At 53.2% G+C, this 14,565-nt stretch overlaps 1 protein-coding gene across 1 annotated transcript; it reads right to left on the bottom strand.

Moving 5' to 3' along the window:
• Positions 1-8,849: 8,849 nt before the first annotated feature.
• On the bottom strand, positions 8,850-10,920 carry LOC123069428 (D-amino-acid transaminase, chloroplastic). The gene is made up of 4 exons (XM_044492282.1): positions 10,653-10,920; positions 10,510-10,547; positions 9,249-10,095; positions 8,850-9,143 (listed from the first exon to the last, which is right to left on the bottom strand). The coding sequence occupies exons 1-4, from the start codon at positions 10,669-10,671 to the stop codon at positions 9,052-9,054; spliced, it is 996 nt and encodes a 331-aa protein (XP_044348217.1). The 5' UTR covers positions 10,672-10,920; the 3' UTR covers positions 8,850-9,051.
• Between the last annotated feature and the right edge of the window lie 3,645 nt (positions 10,921-14,565).

Below are 14,565 nucleotides of genomic sequence, written 5' to 3'. Positions count from 1 at the left end.
GTGCAAGATGGGCATAGACCCCTCAAGGATTTAACCCACAAAGACGACCTTCAAAGGTGTCATACCAGGTGTAGAGGCCAACTATACAGGCTCCGTTACACTTGAAGTGGTCTTCGGATCCCCGGATAACTTCCGAAGCGAGGAGTTAATCTTCGACATAGTCCCGTTCTGCAGCGGCTATCATGCACTGCTCAGACGAACCGCATTTGCAAAGTTCAATGTGGTGCCGCACCACGCATACCTCAAGCTCAAGATGCCAGGCCCTCGAGGAGTCATTACGGTCAACGGAAACACCGAACGCTCTCTCCGGACGGAGGAGCATACAGCGGCTCTCGCGGCGAAGTACAAAGCAGCCTCTTAAGGCAATTCTCGAGTTCGGCTGTTAAGCGGCCAGACACCGTCAAGCGTGCCCGGAGTAACCTACAACAAGACCGCCAGGCACGTTCCGAGCATGCATAGCAATGCGGCCCCAACCCCAGCCCTCGCGAAATCGCGAGACCAGTACCACGCGTATATAACTACGCTCTGGAGATACCATGTGCATAGGGGTAGGGGCACGACCACGGCATGCCCGGAGAGCGGCTCAACCGCAGCAGGGGCTCCCAATTGTGTCATTCTTTTTTTTCTTATTCTCAGGACTCCGTTTTCTAGAAGCCCTGTCCGGCAGTAGAATCGCCGAACTCACGATGCAACAGCCAGGGAAGCAGAAAAGCTACGTCGAGTGTCCAGGTGGTCTTTATTACGAGCAGTATACCTGTTTTACATACCATCCCGCAGCCTACCCCTGGAGGGGGACATGTTAAATAGTCCCATCCCTTGCTTATCACACTATTTGTATCGTTCTGCTTTCATTGCAGTATATTTTGAATAAACAATGCATCGCTTTTTGCCTATTATTGCATTCCTTTTTCTATCTATATATGTTCACTTATGACATGTTGCATCTGTACGCTTTGGTACGGCCAAATACACCAGGGGCTTAAGTTTCCCAAAATATGGTGTGATAAGTCCGAACACTTTCACAAGTGCGGCACCCCGAACTTATAGCATTATATGCATCGGCTCCGAATCATGTCTTGGGTCAATAGTTGGGTTTGCCCGGCTCCCATGTTTTGGTACCTTACGTTCCGTTATATCGGCTAAGGTAGCGCTAGGAGAACCACTGCGATTGTGCCCCAGTTGAGCTGGGTTGAGCACCTTAGTGGAGAAAGCTAAAACTGACCGTCATGATAGGGCGAGAGCCGGCCGCTGTTCGAGAGGTTTTTCTGAGTCCCTAAAGACTTATGTCGCTTAGAGCGAGGAGCCGGCTTTGTCCGGCCCAGGCGTGGATAGCGCCCCGAATTCTGTCTTCCGAACACTAGGGGCTTCGCCGAAATTTAAAATTATAGAATTCTATGGCTAAGTGGGAGTGTTCAAGCATTATAAGTCCAGTTGCCTCGTTCGTTGTGTTGAGCGCCTCCCTCGAAGGACCCAAAAATGGGAACAAGAGCGCTCAAGTTTATCCCGAACACCCCAGCACTCGTGGCATGGGGCTGAAGTCAACGACTTGCCATCTCTCAAATTTGATAAACGGCCGCATAGAAGGTAATATTTTAATTAACAAGCGTTGCTTAGCGCATATGAACAAAGTTTTGAGCGCACGGGATAACAAATGTGAGTCTACTCAAAAATTACATCTTTGGAGCACTCACCCGCTATAAGGCGGGCACCCTTCAGGACACCCTTATAGTACATCTCGGGCGTGCGATACTCCTTGCCCGGCGGTGGCGCGTCCGTCACAAGCTTCTCGGCGTCCATCTTGCCCCAGTGCACTTTAGCGCGGGCAAGGGCCCGACGGGCACCTTCAATATAGACGGAATGCTTGATGGCTTCAATCCATGGACAGGCGTCCACCAGCCGCCGCACCAGACCGAAGTAGCTCCCAGCCATGGCTTCTTTAGGCCACAGCCGAACTATGAGGCCCTTCATGGCCTGTTCGGCCACCTTGTGGAGCTCGACCAGCTGCTTCAGCTGGTCGCTCAGGGGCACCGGATGTCTGGCCTCGGCATATTGAGACCAGAACACCTTCTTCGTCGAGCTCCCCTCCTAGCTCGGTAGAACGCGGCAGCATCAGACACACTACGGGGCAGATCTGTGAACGCTCCTGGAGAGCTCCGAATTCGGGTAAGTAACAGATAATTCACTTTTACATGCTTGCTTTGCATGAAGAATGCCTTACCTGCCGCTCTCTTTTTTATCGCCTCAATCTCCTGGAGGGCTTTTTGGGCTTCGGCCTTAGCGGCTTTGGCACTCTCAAGAGCCGAGGCGAGCTTGGACTCTCGAGTCTTCGAGTCACGCTCCAAACTCTCGTGTTTTTCCATGAGAGCCTGGAGCTCTTGCCGCACCTCCGCCACCCGCGCCTCCTGCTTCTCTCGCTCGGTGCGCTCTGCGGCCGCACCTTTTTCGGCCTTGGACACCACCTCTTTCAAGGTCGCCACCTTGTTCGTGGCCCCTGCAATACTCATGTTATTCCTGTCATTTTTTGCAACCAAATCCTTTCTATAAGGTATTACTTTAATAAGGTATTACTTACCTTCCTTGTCCTCGAGCTGCTTCTTGGCGCGGCCGAGCTCGCTCTCGGACCGCTCGAGGCTCTGCTTCAATGCATTGACCTCCGCAGTCAATGCGGCAGAGGTCAGCAGCGCAGCCTGCATTCCCATATTGACATGCTTATGTTAGACTCCTGCGTATATCTTTTTAGATCCTCAGTTCGGATTTTCTTTCCGAACACCAAACTGAGCATCAGGGGCTACTGTCTCTGCGGTACTATTTTTACATATCTCAGTTACATACCTCAAAGCCTGTTAGGAGGCTGGTACAGGCTTCAGTCAGCCCGCTCTTGGCGGACTGAACTTTCTGGATCACCGCACTCATAACAGTGCGGTGCTCCTCGTCGATGGAGGCGCCATTAAGCGCCTCCAGCAAGTTATCTGGTGCCTCCGGTTGGACGGAGGCCACCGGTGTCGCAGTCTTGCCCTTCTTATGAAGGGGCCGCCCGCCGGACTCCGGAGCCAGTAAAGGTTCCGGTGCGGAGTCTGGCCCAGAGCCGAACTCAGAACCCTTTGGGGGTTGAACCCCCTCGTGCCCAAAGTCTGGGAGGTGGCCTTGCGGCACCTCTGGGACCTCCTCCTCCTCCTGGCCGGGCCCCTTTTGGGACTCCACCGCGGCGTCGTCTGTGTCACGGGGGGAGGAGGCGGTCGGAAGTGAAGTGCTATTCACATCCACGAATCCAGGAAGCCGCTCGACGAAGTGGGGAGCTCGTCCTGGGGCGGGATACACGGTCGTATTCGGCGTTAGAAGACACTATGCGACATAGGAAAAATCATGAATTATTCTGGAATCTGGACACTTACGATCTCGCCAAGGGCTTGGCCCTCGAGGGCCAATCCTCTTCGCCGTTGTTGGTGTTGGTGGAACAGTCCGGAGGAAGGGTCCTTCCCTTCTTGGACCCTCCGGCCTCCCCTGTTGGTGAGGCCTTCCTTTTCTTCTCTCCCCCCGCTGGGGGAGAAGCCTCTTTTTCCTCCTCCCCGTCTTCGCGGGAGGAGTCCGCCTCGGAGTCATCGGACGATGAGTCCGACAACACATGGCGCCGGGAACTCCTTCGAGTTTCCGTGGCCTTCTTCTTGGCCTTCTTCTCTGGCACCACGTAAGGCGCCAAAACCAGTAGCCCCGTCAATCGGGCGTCCGCTGGGTCTTCTGGTAAGGGAGCCGGATAGTTAACCTGCCCAGACTTTTTCTGCCAGGCCTGTCAAAGGTAAGGGAGTTTAGATCCCGGATAGAGTCAAACTATGAAAAACAAGTGTCCCGTAAAGGGTAAAATAGCTTACCTCGTCGGCTTGATGCTGCGAGCTGAATCCGTGATCTTCGGTAGCGGATGCGGGAGCCTAGGCGCCCTTGAACACCACCCTCTCATGGGGCCTGGGGGTGGGGACGAGCTGCCCCTCGTCTGGAAGCCGATGCGCAATGTCGTTGTGTAGGTATCCGGCTTTCCTCAACTTTTTGATGTGCCCCTCCGTGACGGAGGAGGCCATCCACTTGCCTCCCGCTCCGGACATGGCTGGGGAAGGTTGAGGCGAGATGTGCGGACTTGGGCGCTGGAGCTCGAGTACGCGGAAATGGATAAGCAAAGGAGGAAGAAGGCGTAGGTAAAAAGGTGGATCCTTATCCCCTTATATGGACGGACAAAACTATGCGTCCCCACCGGCCTGGTAAAACTCGCTTATCTCCCAAGCGCCATAATCAATGGCGCGGTTGGGTTACCCACGCCCGCATTGATGAGAATCCCGGAATAAGGGGACACGATCGTTGCTTTGACAAGACATGCCAAGGAAACCACTTCGTTAAACGCACTGAGGTGGAACAATAAAAACAATTCAAATAAAGGCTTGGCCGTGGTGTGATGTCACACCACGAAATATGTCAGCAGATTGAACTTGTGTAAATGTTATTCTCCCTACGGTGGTATGTGGAACTTATTTTGCAGAGCCGGACACTATCCTTGTGTTCAAAATCTTCTATGAAGTATTCGGAGGAGGAACCCGCCTTGCAATGCCGAAGACAATATGCGCGCCGGACTCATCGTCATTGAAGCCTGGTTCAGGGGCTATTGAGGGAGTCCTGGACTAGGGGGTGTCCGGATAGCCGAACTATCATCTTTGGCCGGACTCCTAGATACGAAGATACAAGATTGAAGACTCCGTCCCGTGTCCGGATGGGACTTTCCTTGGCGTGGAAGGCAAGCTTGGCGATACGGATATGTAGATCTCCTACCATTGTAACCGACTCTGTGTAACCCTAGACCTCTCCGGTGTCTATATAAACCAGAGGGTTTTAGTCCGTAGGACGAACAACAATCATACCATAGGCTAGCTTCTAGGGTTTATCCTCTTTGATCTCGTGGTAGATCTACTCTTGTACTACCCATATCATCAATATTAATCAAGCAGGAGTAGGGTTTTACCTCCACCGAGAGGGCCTGAACCTGGGTAAAAACATCGTGTCCCTTGTCTCCTGTTACTATCCGCCTAGACGCACAGTTCGGGACCCCCTACCCGAGATCCGCCGGTTTTGACACCGACACAAGCCCTGACAAAACTAACTCAATTACATGATAAATCTCATCCAACCCATCACCGTCCAGCAAGTCTACGAAGGAATTACTCACTCCCGGTGGCGAGCATCATGAAATTGGTGATGGAGGAAGGTTGATGATGATGATGATGGCGTTGAATCCCCCTCTTCGAAGCCCCAAACGGACTCCAGATCAGCCCTCCCAATGAAGAACAGGAGATGGTGGCGGCTCCGTATCGTAAAACGTGATGATTCCTTCTCTCTGATTTTTTTGACGAATAGGTATTTCTTGAGTTGAAGTTAGGGTTGCAGGAGCTGCCAGGGGCCCACAAGCCTGGTAGGCGCGCCCTGGGGTGTGGCGTGCCCCTGGACTTGTGGCGCCCTGGTGGCCCCTCCCTGGTAATTTCCTTCGTCAATATTTTTTATATATTCTGAAATAATTCTCCGTAAATTTTCAGCTCAATCCGAGAACTTTTATTTCTGCACAAAGACAACACCATGGCAATTCTGCTGAAAACAGCGTCAGTCCGGGTTAGTTCCATTCAAATCATGCAAATTAGAGTCCAAAACAAGAGCAAAAGTGTTTGGAAAAGTAGATACGTTTGGGACATATCAGCTCACTATGCTTACGTGTACTCAATGGGAAGTACTTCCCGGAGTGTGATTTTATGAAGGCTCAAGCTCCAGCTAAATCTTCGACAACATGGAAAGCGATCATCGCCGGGAGAAAAGCTCTGCAAATGGGGTTGTTGAAACGAGTGCGGGACGGCCCAACAATTTCCATACGGAATGATCGGTCGATTCCTGACCCGGCCACATTCGAAACCATGGGCAGAGTAGGAAATGAGGACCTGACTCATGTTCCGGACCTCATTAATCAAAATGGACAGTGAGACATCAAAACAATCAGGAGAAATTTCTTTGAACCAGAACAACTGCCATTCTTAATATTCCTTTGTAGGCGTCAGGTGGAGAAGATACTTTGAGTTGGGCATTAGAAAGATTAGGTGAATATTCAGTCAAAATAGCACACCGCGCTCTTGTGACTCGTGACGAGCATCGTGCTCTAGAGGAAGGGGCGGCAACAGGGACTTCATCGTCAGATGTTCACCTTTGGTCTACTCTATGGAAACTCAAGGTAATCCCAAGAGTTTGGGTCTTTTGGGGGAGAGTTCTTCGAGGAATCCTACTAGACTATGCTACACTAAAGCATTGACATATTCAGGGTACTGCGAGATGTGATATCTGTGAAGTAATGGATGAAAATATGATGCATGCTCTTGTATCATGTTCCCATGCTAAGAACTACTGGATGGTAGTAAGAGAGGCCCTAGATGTTAAATTACCTCTCCTACATCCGGACACATGGGCTCGGGATATTATGCTTGATGAAAGGTTCATTGATAAGGACAGATGCAAAATCATAACGGTCATGCACACTATTTGGACGTCTTGTAACAATTGGACACATGAAAAGGAGCCTTTCGATCCAATTCATGCGGTCAAAAGGATAAGGATGATCTCTTAGCACTGGAAATGCCTCCGGAGGGGCAAGAAAAGCGACAAGGACAGTGTTGGAGACCCCCCGAACCAGGGGATAAAGATAAACACCGATGGGGCAATTGACTCTAATTCTCAGAATGGAGGTGGAGGAGGTGTAGCAAGATCGCATCTCTCTTACCAAGGAGCTTGGAGAAAACCCTTTCCAGGGATTACCAATCCATTTATAGCTGAAGTTTTGGCTTTGCGAGAAGGTGTTATATTTGCCCAGTTAAGGGGCTTCTCGCATGTGATGATGGAGAAGGACTGTTTAGAGGTTGTCAACCTCTGGTCCTCATGGCACAATGATCATTCAGTTGTGGCGCCTATCTTTGAGGAAATACGGGAAAGGTCTGCATTTGCATCATTCTCGGTTCGTCATGTTATGAGGGAAGCGAACACTCCAGCAGATTTATGTGCCAAACACGCAACTACTATTAGTAGCACCGATTGTTGGATCGACGAAATTCCGCGATTTCTTGTTAGAACCCTTGTGGCGGATTGTAATCGAATTTCTGTAAAGCAATAAAGATCCCCGAGTTTCGAGTCAAAAGAAATACTCTCCCCCCTCCTCGAGTTTCAGCTGGGGTGTGCTTCTCACCTTGAATTCCTCCCAATCAAAAAACCCAACTAAGGGCCTCTCAACCATGGACCCTCAAACCTTCTATATCCATCCGGCCCGAGCGGCCCGGCCCCCACAATTCACCCTACGGTGTCTTGCATCGGTCCTAGGACCAGTCCGGATGTTCATTTTCCCACAAATCGGAAGCAAACCAGGGGCTTTGCGGGAGCCCAAACACCATCCATGCAGGACTTTGACACCCCCGGCCCACCCAAAACTGGCAGAGCCCGTGCATTTGGAACTGTCCACAATATTTCCGCGGCAAAAATCCCATTTCTCAACCCTCTCTTCTACATCATCCAAGAGCCCGTGACTAAGTATTGCAGCCATTTGAAACAACTAATCGGACGGTGTCCAAGTGGTGCACAAATCATCGAGCAAGTAGATTGTTAATGTTGGTCATTTGGCCGGATATGCAACTTGTTGGCCGGATATATCTATGTGTTGGTCATTCGGCCAGATCAGATATGCAACTTGTTGACAATATTTTACTTTATAGCCTTCCTGTGGTTGCAATATGTTCTTGAAGTTCGAGAAGGAAAACTTCATCCTCATGCATTGTTGGTTGAACTCGAGTGGGCAACCCAAGTGGAATATATCTGTGTCAACTCCGCCAAGACCGTCAGCATCGACGTCGACGAAGAAACGGGTGATCCAACCCACCCAACAGCCGCCCAAGAAGGATTGAAGAGAATTCCAAGGAAAGAAGTGGGAGGAGGAAAAGGAGAAGCGAGAAGGGGGCGGCCAAGATGACGGAGAGGTTCGAGGGCATCTTTTGAGGCTTGAAGGCAAGCAACTGACATATCGGATCTTGCCATTGCCAGGAGCATGGATGCTCGGAACGCCCTTAGTCTATGTTTGTCTATATAGGCTTTAAGGGAAAAGGCCAAGTAAGTCATAAGCCAAAAATCAAGGCTTTTAAGGACCTTGGACAACTTGGCAAAGAAGGAGGCATGTGTCAAGCGCTCCGACATCAAGGAGGTAAAGTCGAGACGTTTAACATGTTGATGACGGCGACCGAAAAAAAGCTCAAGCTTGAAGAGAAGGCCAAGCTCAAAAGGTAGAAGGCTGAGACTGCAACCACTTCGGAGGATTTCAAAATGTTGACCTTGAAGATGGAGCGAATGCATGACAAGCAAGGATGATCGTGCAAGTCGTTTGTCTTAGGATGTTGAAGTGCTTGAAGGATCAATCGGAGACGACGGAGAAGGAAGCGGCGGAGAAGGAGGCGGATGGCGAGGAGGAGGCGACGACGACTCGGACAGTCTATCCCACGGTCTGTCGGACGGAGATTCTTTTGTGATCGGGCATGTAAAAAGTATACACTGCATACTTGTCTCGTTTTGGTTGTGATCGGGCGCTATGCATTTAAATTTCAAATTGATTGGACATGTGTGAATGTTTATGAGATGCAGTTGAATGGCCGGCTCCTGCATCACCGTTGATCCTCACCGGTTGACGGACGAATACGATGTCCTATTTGAAGATCTGCGTTAGAGATGCCCTAAGCATCTTCGTTAACCCGTAAAATTCTGCCGCACGTGATATGTGTATCATTTATCCTCTAAATACCGCGAAAGACCCAAGATCGTAGTATTATTTATTTGGTGAGTCATCCATCCGGCACACACATACCACAGTTATACAGGGCTTGACAAGTCAAGTGACAAACAGTACGGGCAACAAATTGCGGCTCGGCTCACACACTATCTTGTACACGCACGAACGTGCCCGTGCTTGCGCATGCACACGCCATCTCTCTAGCGTTCCCCTCCCCTGGATCACTTGTATGGAACGGCGACCCTGTCCGGCCCGGACTTCATGTCCTCCCAGAGCAGATCGGACAGCGCCAGCATCAGCTTCCCCACCTTCCCTGCATCATTCACATCAACGCACACACACGAATTAACCAACCAAACGCAACGATCCAATTTGTTCCAAAAACAATCGATCAGCTTTGAGAGCGGGTGATGCTTACCGTCGCCGATGGGCTGGCCGTCCCACTCGACGATGGGCAGCACGGGCAGGCCGCTGCCGACAAAGGCCATCTCCACGGAGCGCTTGGCGTCGTCGGCGGTGATGTGCTGGGTGCTGACGCCCTTGAGCAGGCCGGCCTCCACGAGCTTCGGCGCCAGCGCCAGCATCCGCTTGGCTGTGCACCCGCTGAGGATCTTGTCGAACACAGGGAGCACGAGCTCGCCGCCCTGGGTGACGAAGGCGACGTTCACCATGGGCCCCTCGGCGACGTACCCCTGCTCGTCCACCCACACGGACGCGAACGCGCCGCGCTCCTCGGCGTCCATGATGGACAGCACATTAGGGAGGTAGTTGACGTTCTTCATGGTGGCGAACAGCGGCGGCTTCATGGGCACCGACGTGGTCACGGCGCGCACGCCGTCGCGGCACTGCGCGTAGTCGGACGGGATCGCCACGGCGTAGAAGGCCGGGCCGGGACAGCCGCTGGAGGAGAGCAGGAAGTCGCCCGGGCCGGAGCTCAGCCAGTACCGGATGGAGCCCTTCCGGCAGCCGGACGCCGCCGTCATCTGCACGAGGATGCTGCGCAGCGTGTCGCGCGGGAACGGGGTGCCCACCTTGGCCTGCGCCGCGGAGCGCAGGAAGCGGTCGAGGTGCGCGTCGAGCTCGTAGAGGTGGCCGTCGAGGAGCATGGCCGTGTCGAAGACGCCGTGGCCGCGGTGGACCATGTGGTCGTCGATGGGGAGGGCCATCATGGCCGGGTCCAGGATGATCCCGCCCAAGAAGCTCGAGTACATGGCCGGGTACGGCGCCGCCGTGGACTTCCATTTCTCTTGCAGCTTCTGCAGGGCCTGTACGCGCGCCGAGATGGACAGCCATTGATCATTTGATCGTGCAAGCATATGTTAATCAACGCAAACAAAGCAAAAGAGTCATAGGCTCATAGCTGAGATCAACTTCATTGGTCCAACATATTAGTAGTATTTTGGCTGTTTTGCATTTAGATAGATTTGTGGAAACCCCACAAAATAAAACATAAATAGTGTGTGTCTACTCATCGTGCACAGTGAAAGGAGAAACAGATGAGGGAATGGCATCAATAATGCGAGCCTCCCGACAAAGTATACCGACGTCAAGAGTTGGTGGCAGTTCGTGCAATTTTAGTTGCGTGTCAGACATGTGCACAGTTCGTCAAAGGCCGATGCGGATCAAGAGCTTCTGTCTAGCTAATTGAGGAGGAGGAGGGAGGGGGAGAAGGAACTCACATGTGCACCCGATTCATAGACGGGAACTTCATCCTCACCTGACAGCAAAAACAAATGAAAGATCAGGTAAGCCACTAGGGGGAAAACCACGAGGCAGCCCAACCAACTCGCCGCAGACCTCGGGATCGATCGGCTCAACTCACCCTGAACGTAGGAGCCCATGGTGATCTGATCTGATCTGATCCGCGAATGAAGTTCGAGTAGCAGAGGTAACGGGTGGAGTGGCAGTGCGAGTGGAGCACCTGCTCGCACTGAGGTTTTATAATCGGCCGGCCGGCCGGGCTGCTCGCTGCGCCGTGACGCGCGCGGACGTGGCGTCGAATGGTCTAACAGAAAAGATAGGTAGACGAGAGACGACAAAGGGGGTGGGAGAGTGAGTGAGACGGAGCGCGACAAGTTTAGCCGGCCCGGCGCCCCCACCGCGGGCCGCCTGCCCTTGTTGTATCCCCTCGCGTTTTCTGCGTTTGTTCCGGGGCGAGCGAGGATGGACTTGGACGGACGGACAGCGCCGTGGCGAGAGCCGATCGGTCAGACCTTTTCTCCTACGCGGCGGTAAATGTTGGCCGGAGGCGCGACGCGTTCGCCGTCGCTCGCTGGTGGAACAGAAACGACGGCCCACTCGCCATCGGACGGGGATCGGTGGATGTGTATCGCGGCGTTTCGACCTCGAGCACCGCACCGGTGGTGCTGTTCACCGTGGAGCATGGATGGATGGGAGCAACTGTACTGGTACTGGTAGGCGGCGTAGCGAATTAGCCATACGGATACGGATATAGGATAGACTTGGAAGCAAACCACGTCCTCTGGTTTTTCCACGCCCTACACGCTGGGATAGTGGGATTCATGGTGAGTGATGACTCACCCGCATACTTTTGCATCGATCTCCCTCTACATTTCATCCGCTGTCCAATCCTTTCTGGCTCCAAACTTGTATTTCGGGACTGTAGACAAGGAAGAATAGCCAGTGCAACACCAGGCACGTATATATGAGTCATAGGAGGGCCACAACCTCAACTATACAGATGAACTAGGAGGTGGGCACAAGACACAATATACACATACACATATATTCAACCCCCCCCCCCCCCGCGCGCGCGCGCAGTCGAAGCGGCGCCGGAGACGCAAGAGACTGGAACGAAACTCCTCGAAGGTGGAAGTCGACAGTCCCTTAGTTATCACATCGGCGAACTGTTGTGCGGTCGGAACATGGAGGACCCGAATGCGTCCAATGGCCACCTACTCACGCACAAAGTGAATGTCCAGCTCAATGTGCTTAGTCTGGCGATGGTGAACGGGGTTGGCGGAAAGGTACACCGCGGAGAATTATCACAGTAGACAACCGTAGCCTGAGAGACGTCATGATGCAACTCCGGAAGTAGCTGTCGTAGCCAGGTGCACTCGGCGACGGCGTTAGCCACAGCTCGGTACTCAGCCTCCCCACTAGAGCGCGAAACCATAGGTTGCCGCTTGGACGACCACGAGACAAGTGAAGGGCTGAGGTAGACGCAGTAGCCAGAGGTGAACCGATGGGTGTCAGGGCAGCCGACCCAGTCCACGTCGGAGTAGGCCACCATCTCTAGACAAATGGACGCCGTGAGAGTGAGCCCAAGAGCCATCTTGCCGCGGATGTAGCGGAGAATCCGTTTCACGAGGGTTCAACAGGAGTCACGAGGGGCGTGCATATGGAGACACACCTGCTGAACAACATACTGAAGATCCGGCCGGGTGAGAGTTAGATACTGAAGAGCACCAACAATGGACCGGCAGAACGGAGCATTAGAAGCGGGCAAGCCCTCAAGAGCAGAAACCTTGGCCTTCGTGTCAACAAGAGTAGCGACATGGTGGTAGTTGAGCATGCCAACACGCTCAAGTAGCTCGTGCGCATACTTCTGCCGATGAAGAAAGAAGCCGTCTGGTCGCCGAACAACCTCAGTGCCAAGGAAATAATGGAGAGCGCCCAGGTCCTTGATGGCAAGCTCATCACGCAGCCGAAGAGTAATCTGCTGAAGAAGGGATGCGGAGGAGGCTGTCAGGATGATGTCGTCGACGTAGAGGAGCAAATATGCAGTTGTGTCGCCGTGGTGATAGACAAACAACGAGGCATCCGAGCGAGTAACGCTGAAGCCCAGTGTCTGAAGAAACCCGGTGATACGCTGGTACCAGGCGTGAGGTGCTTGCTTGAGCCCGTAGAGAGACTGGGACAGCAAACACACATGCCCAGGAAGAGATGCGTCGACGAAGCCAGGCGGCTGCTCACAGTAAACCTGCTCCTCAAGACGGTCGTGAAGGAAGGCATTGGAGACATCCATCTGATGAACCGGCCAGCCTTGAGAAACCGCCAGCTGGAGAACAGTGTGGATCGTGCCCAGTTTGACAACCGGTGCAAACGTCTTAGTGAAGTCGACGCCAGCTCGCTGCCAAAAGCCATGGACCACCCAGCGAGCCTAGTAGCGCTCAAGTGTACCATCCGAGCGGGTCTTATGGCAAAAGAACCACTTGCCGCTGATGACATTGGCGCGAGAAGGCCGAGGAACCAGTGTCCAGGTACGGTTCCACTAAAGAGCGTCCAACTCTTCCTGCATCGTAGCAAGCCAGTGAGGATCACGAAGGGCTGCTCTAGCAGACACGGGGATCGATGACGACACAGTGGTGGAGGTGGCGAGGAGATACTTGTCGCTGGAGTGGCGATGAACGCCAGCTCGAGCCCGAGTGACGGGGCGAGACGGCGACTCCGGGACAGCCGGCTAGGCGATCGGCGCCGCGGCCGGTGATGGGGCAGCGCCCGAGGCCCCTGAGGCAGCCGAGAAGGGCGCGTCGCCCGAGGCACCCGAAGGGCCCGCGATGCCCGAGGCGGGGTTGGCGGGGGTGTCGCCCGAGGCACCCGAAGCACGAGGCGCCCGAGGCGAGGGGGCCGGCCGAGGCGCCTGAGGCAGCCAGAGAGGACGCCGGGGACGACGCCGGCATGGATGGCGACGGTGGCGTGCGGACGCGAGGCGCAGCTCGTCCCACGGCGCGAGGACCGCCAAACCCGGAGGCGGTCCGAGAGCCGAGCAGGACCGTTCACCTGACGGGGTCACCGAAGGGCCGCCGATGGCCGGCGGCGACCGGGCAGCGGGAGGTACCTGCTGCTGAAACGGAAACACCTTGTAAACGTGTCGGGAGGTGAATACATGATGTGATATAGGATCGTAGGAGCGGTAGCCTTTGGTGTTAGGTGGGTAGCCAAGAAAGATGCAGGCGACGGAGCGGGGTGCAAGCTTATGAGGCGCAGTGGTGGCGATGCTAGGGTAGCAGAGACATACGAAGATGCGAAGCTCATCATAAGAGGGCAGTGCACCGAAGAGGAGGTGATGACGTGCAAAGTTCTCGTGAGTGCGACACGGGCGGATGTTAATGAGGAGTGATGCGGTGGCGAGAGCGTCATACCAAAACCGCGGAGGCACATTGGCGTGAAAAAGAAGGGTCCAAACACAGTCGTTAAGAGTGCGAAGGACATGCTCAGCGCGACCGTTCTGTTGCGAAGTGTACGGGCATGTGGGACGAAAAGTCATGCCATGTGTGGTGAGGAGAGTGCGAACAACTAGGTTGTCGAACTCCTTCCCGTTATCTGTCTGAAATGCGAGAATGGGACGAACAAACTACTGAAAATATAGGAGTAGAAGGCGGCCAGAGTGGAGATGACATCCGACTTACGACGCAATGGGAAGGTCCACACATAGTGCGAAAAACCATCAAGTATAACAAGATTGAAGGAAATATGCCCTAGAGGCAATAATAAAGTTGTTATTTGATATTTCCTTATTCATGATAAATGTTTATTATTCATGCTAGAATTGTATTAACCAGAAACTTGATACATGTCTGAATACATAGACAAAACACCGTGTCCCTAGTATGCCCCTACTAGACTAGCTCGTTGATCAAAGATAGTTAAGTTTCCTAGCCATGGACATGTGTTGTCATTTGATGAATGGGATCACATCATTAGTGGAACGATGTGATGGACAAGACCCATCTGTTAGCTTAGCATAATGATCGTTCAGTTTTATTGCTACT

The sequence above is a fragment of the Triticum aestivum genome, chromosome 3B (genome assembly GCF_018294505.1).
Source record: "Triticum aestivum cultivar Chinese Spring chromosome 3B, IWGSC CS RefSeq v2.1, whole genome shotgun sequence".
In the NCBI taxonomy this organism is placed as follows: Eukaryota; Viridiplantae; Streptophyta; class Magnoliopsida; order Poales; family Poaceae; genus Triticum; species Triticum aestivum.
Note: the sequence above shows the minus strand (reverse complement) of the source record. Positions and strands in the feature narration are given on the sequence as shown.

Excerpts from the sequence above, each read along its gene's own strand:
- LOC123069428 (XM_044492282.1), bottom strand. Across the intron at positions 10,096-10,509 it reads TCTATGAATCGGGTGCACAT|GCCCTGCAGAAGCTGCAAGA; the intron begins GTGAGTTCCTTC and ends GCGCGCGTACAG. Across the intron at positions 9,144-9,248 it reads CGGCCAGCCCATCGGCGACG|GGAAGGTGGGGAAGCTGATG; the intron begins GTAAGCATCACC and ends TGAATGATGCAG.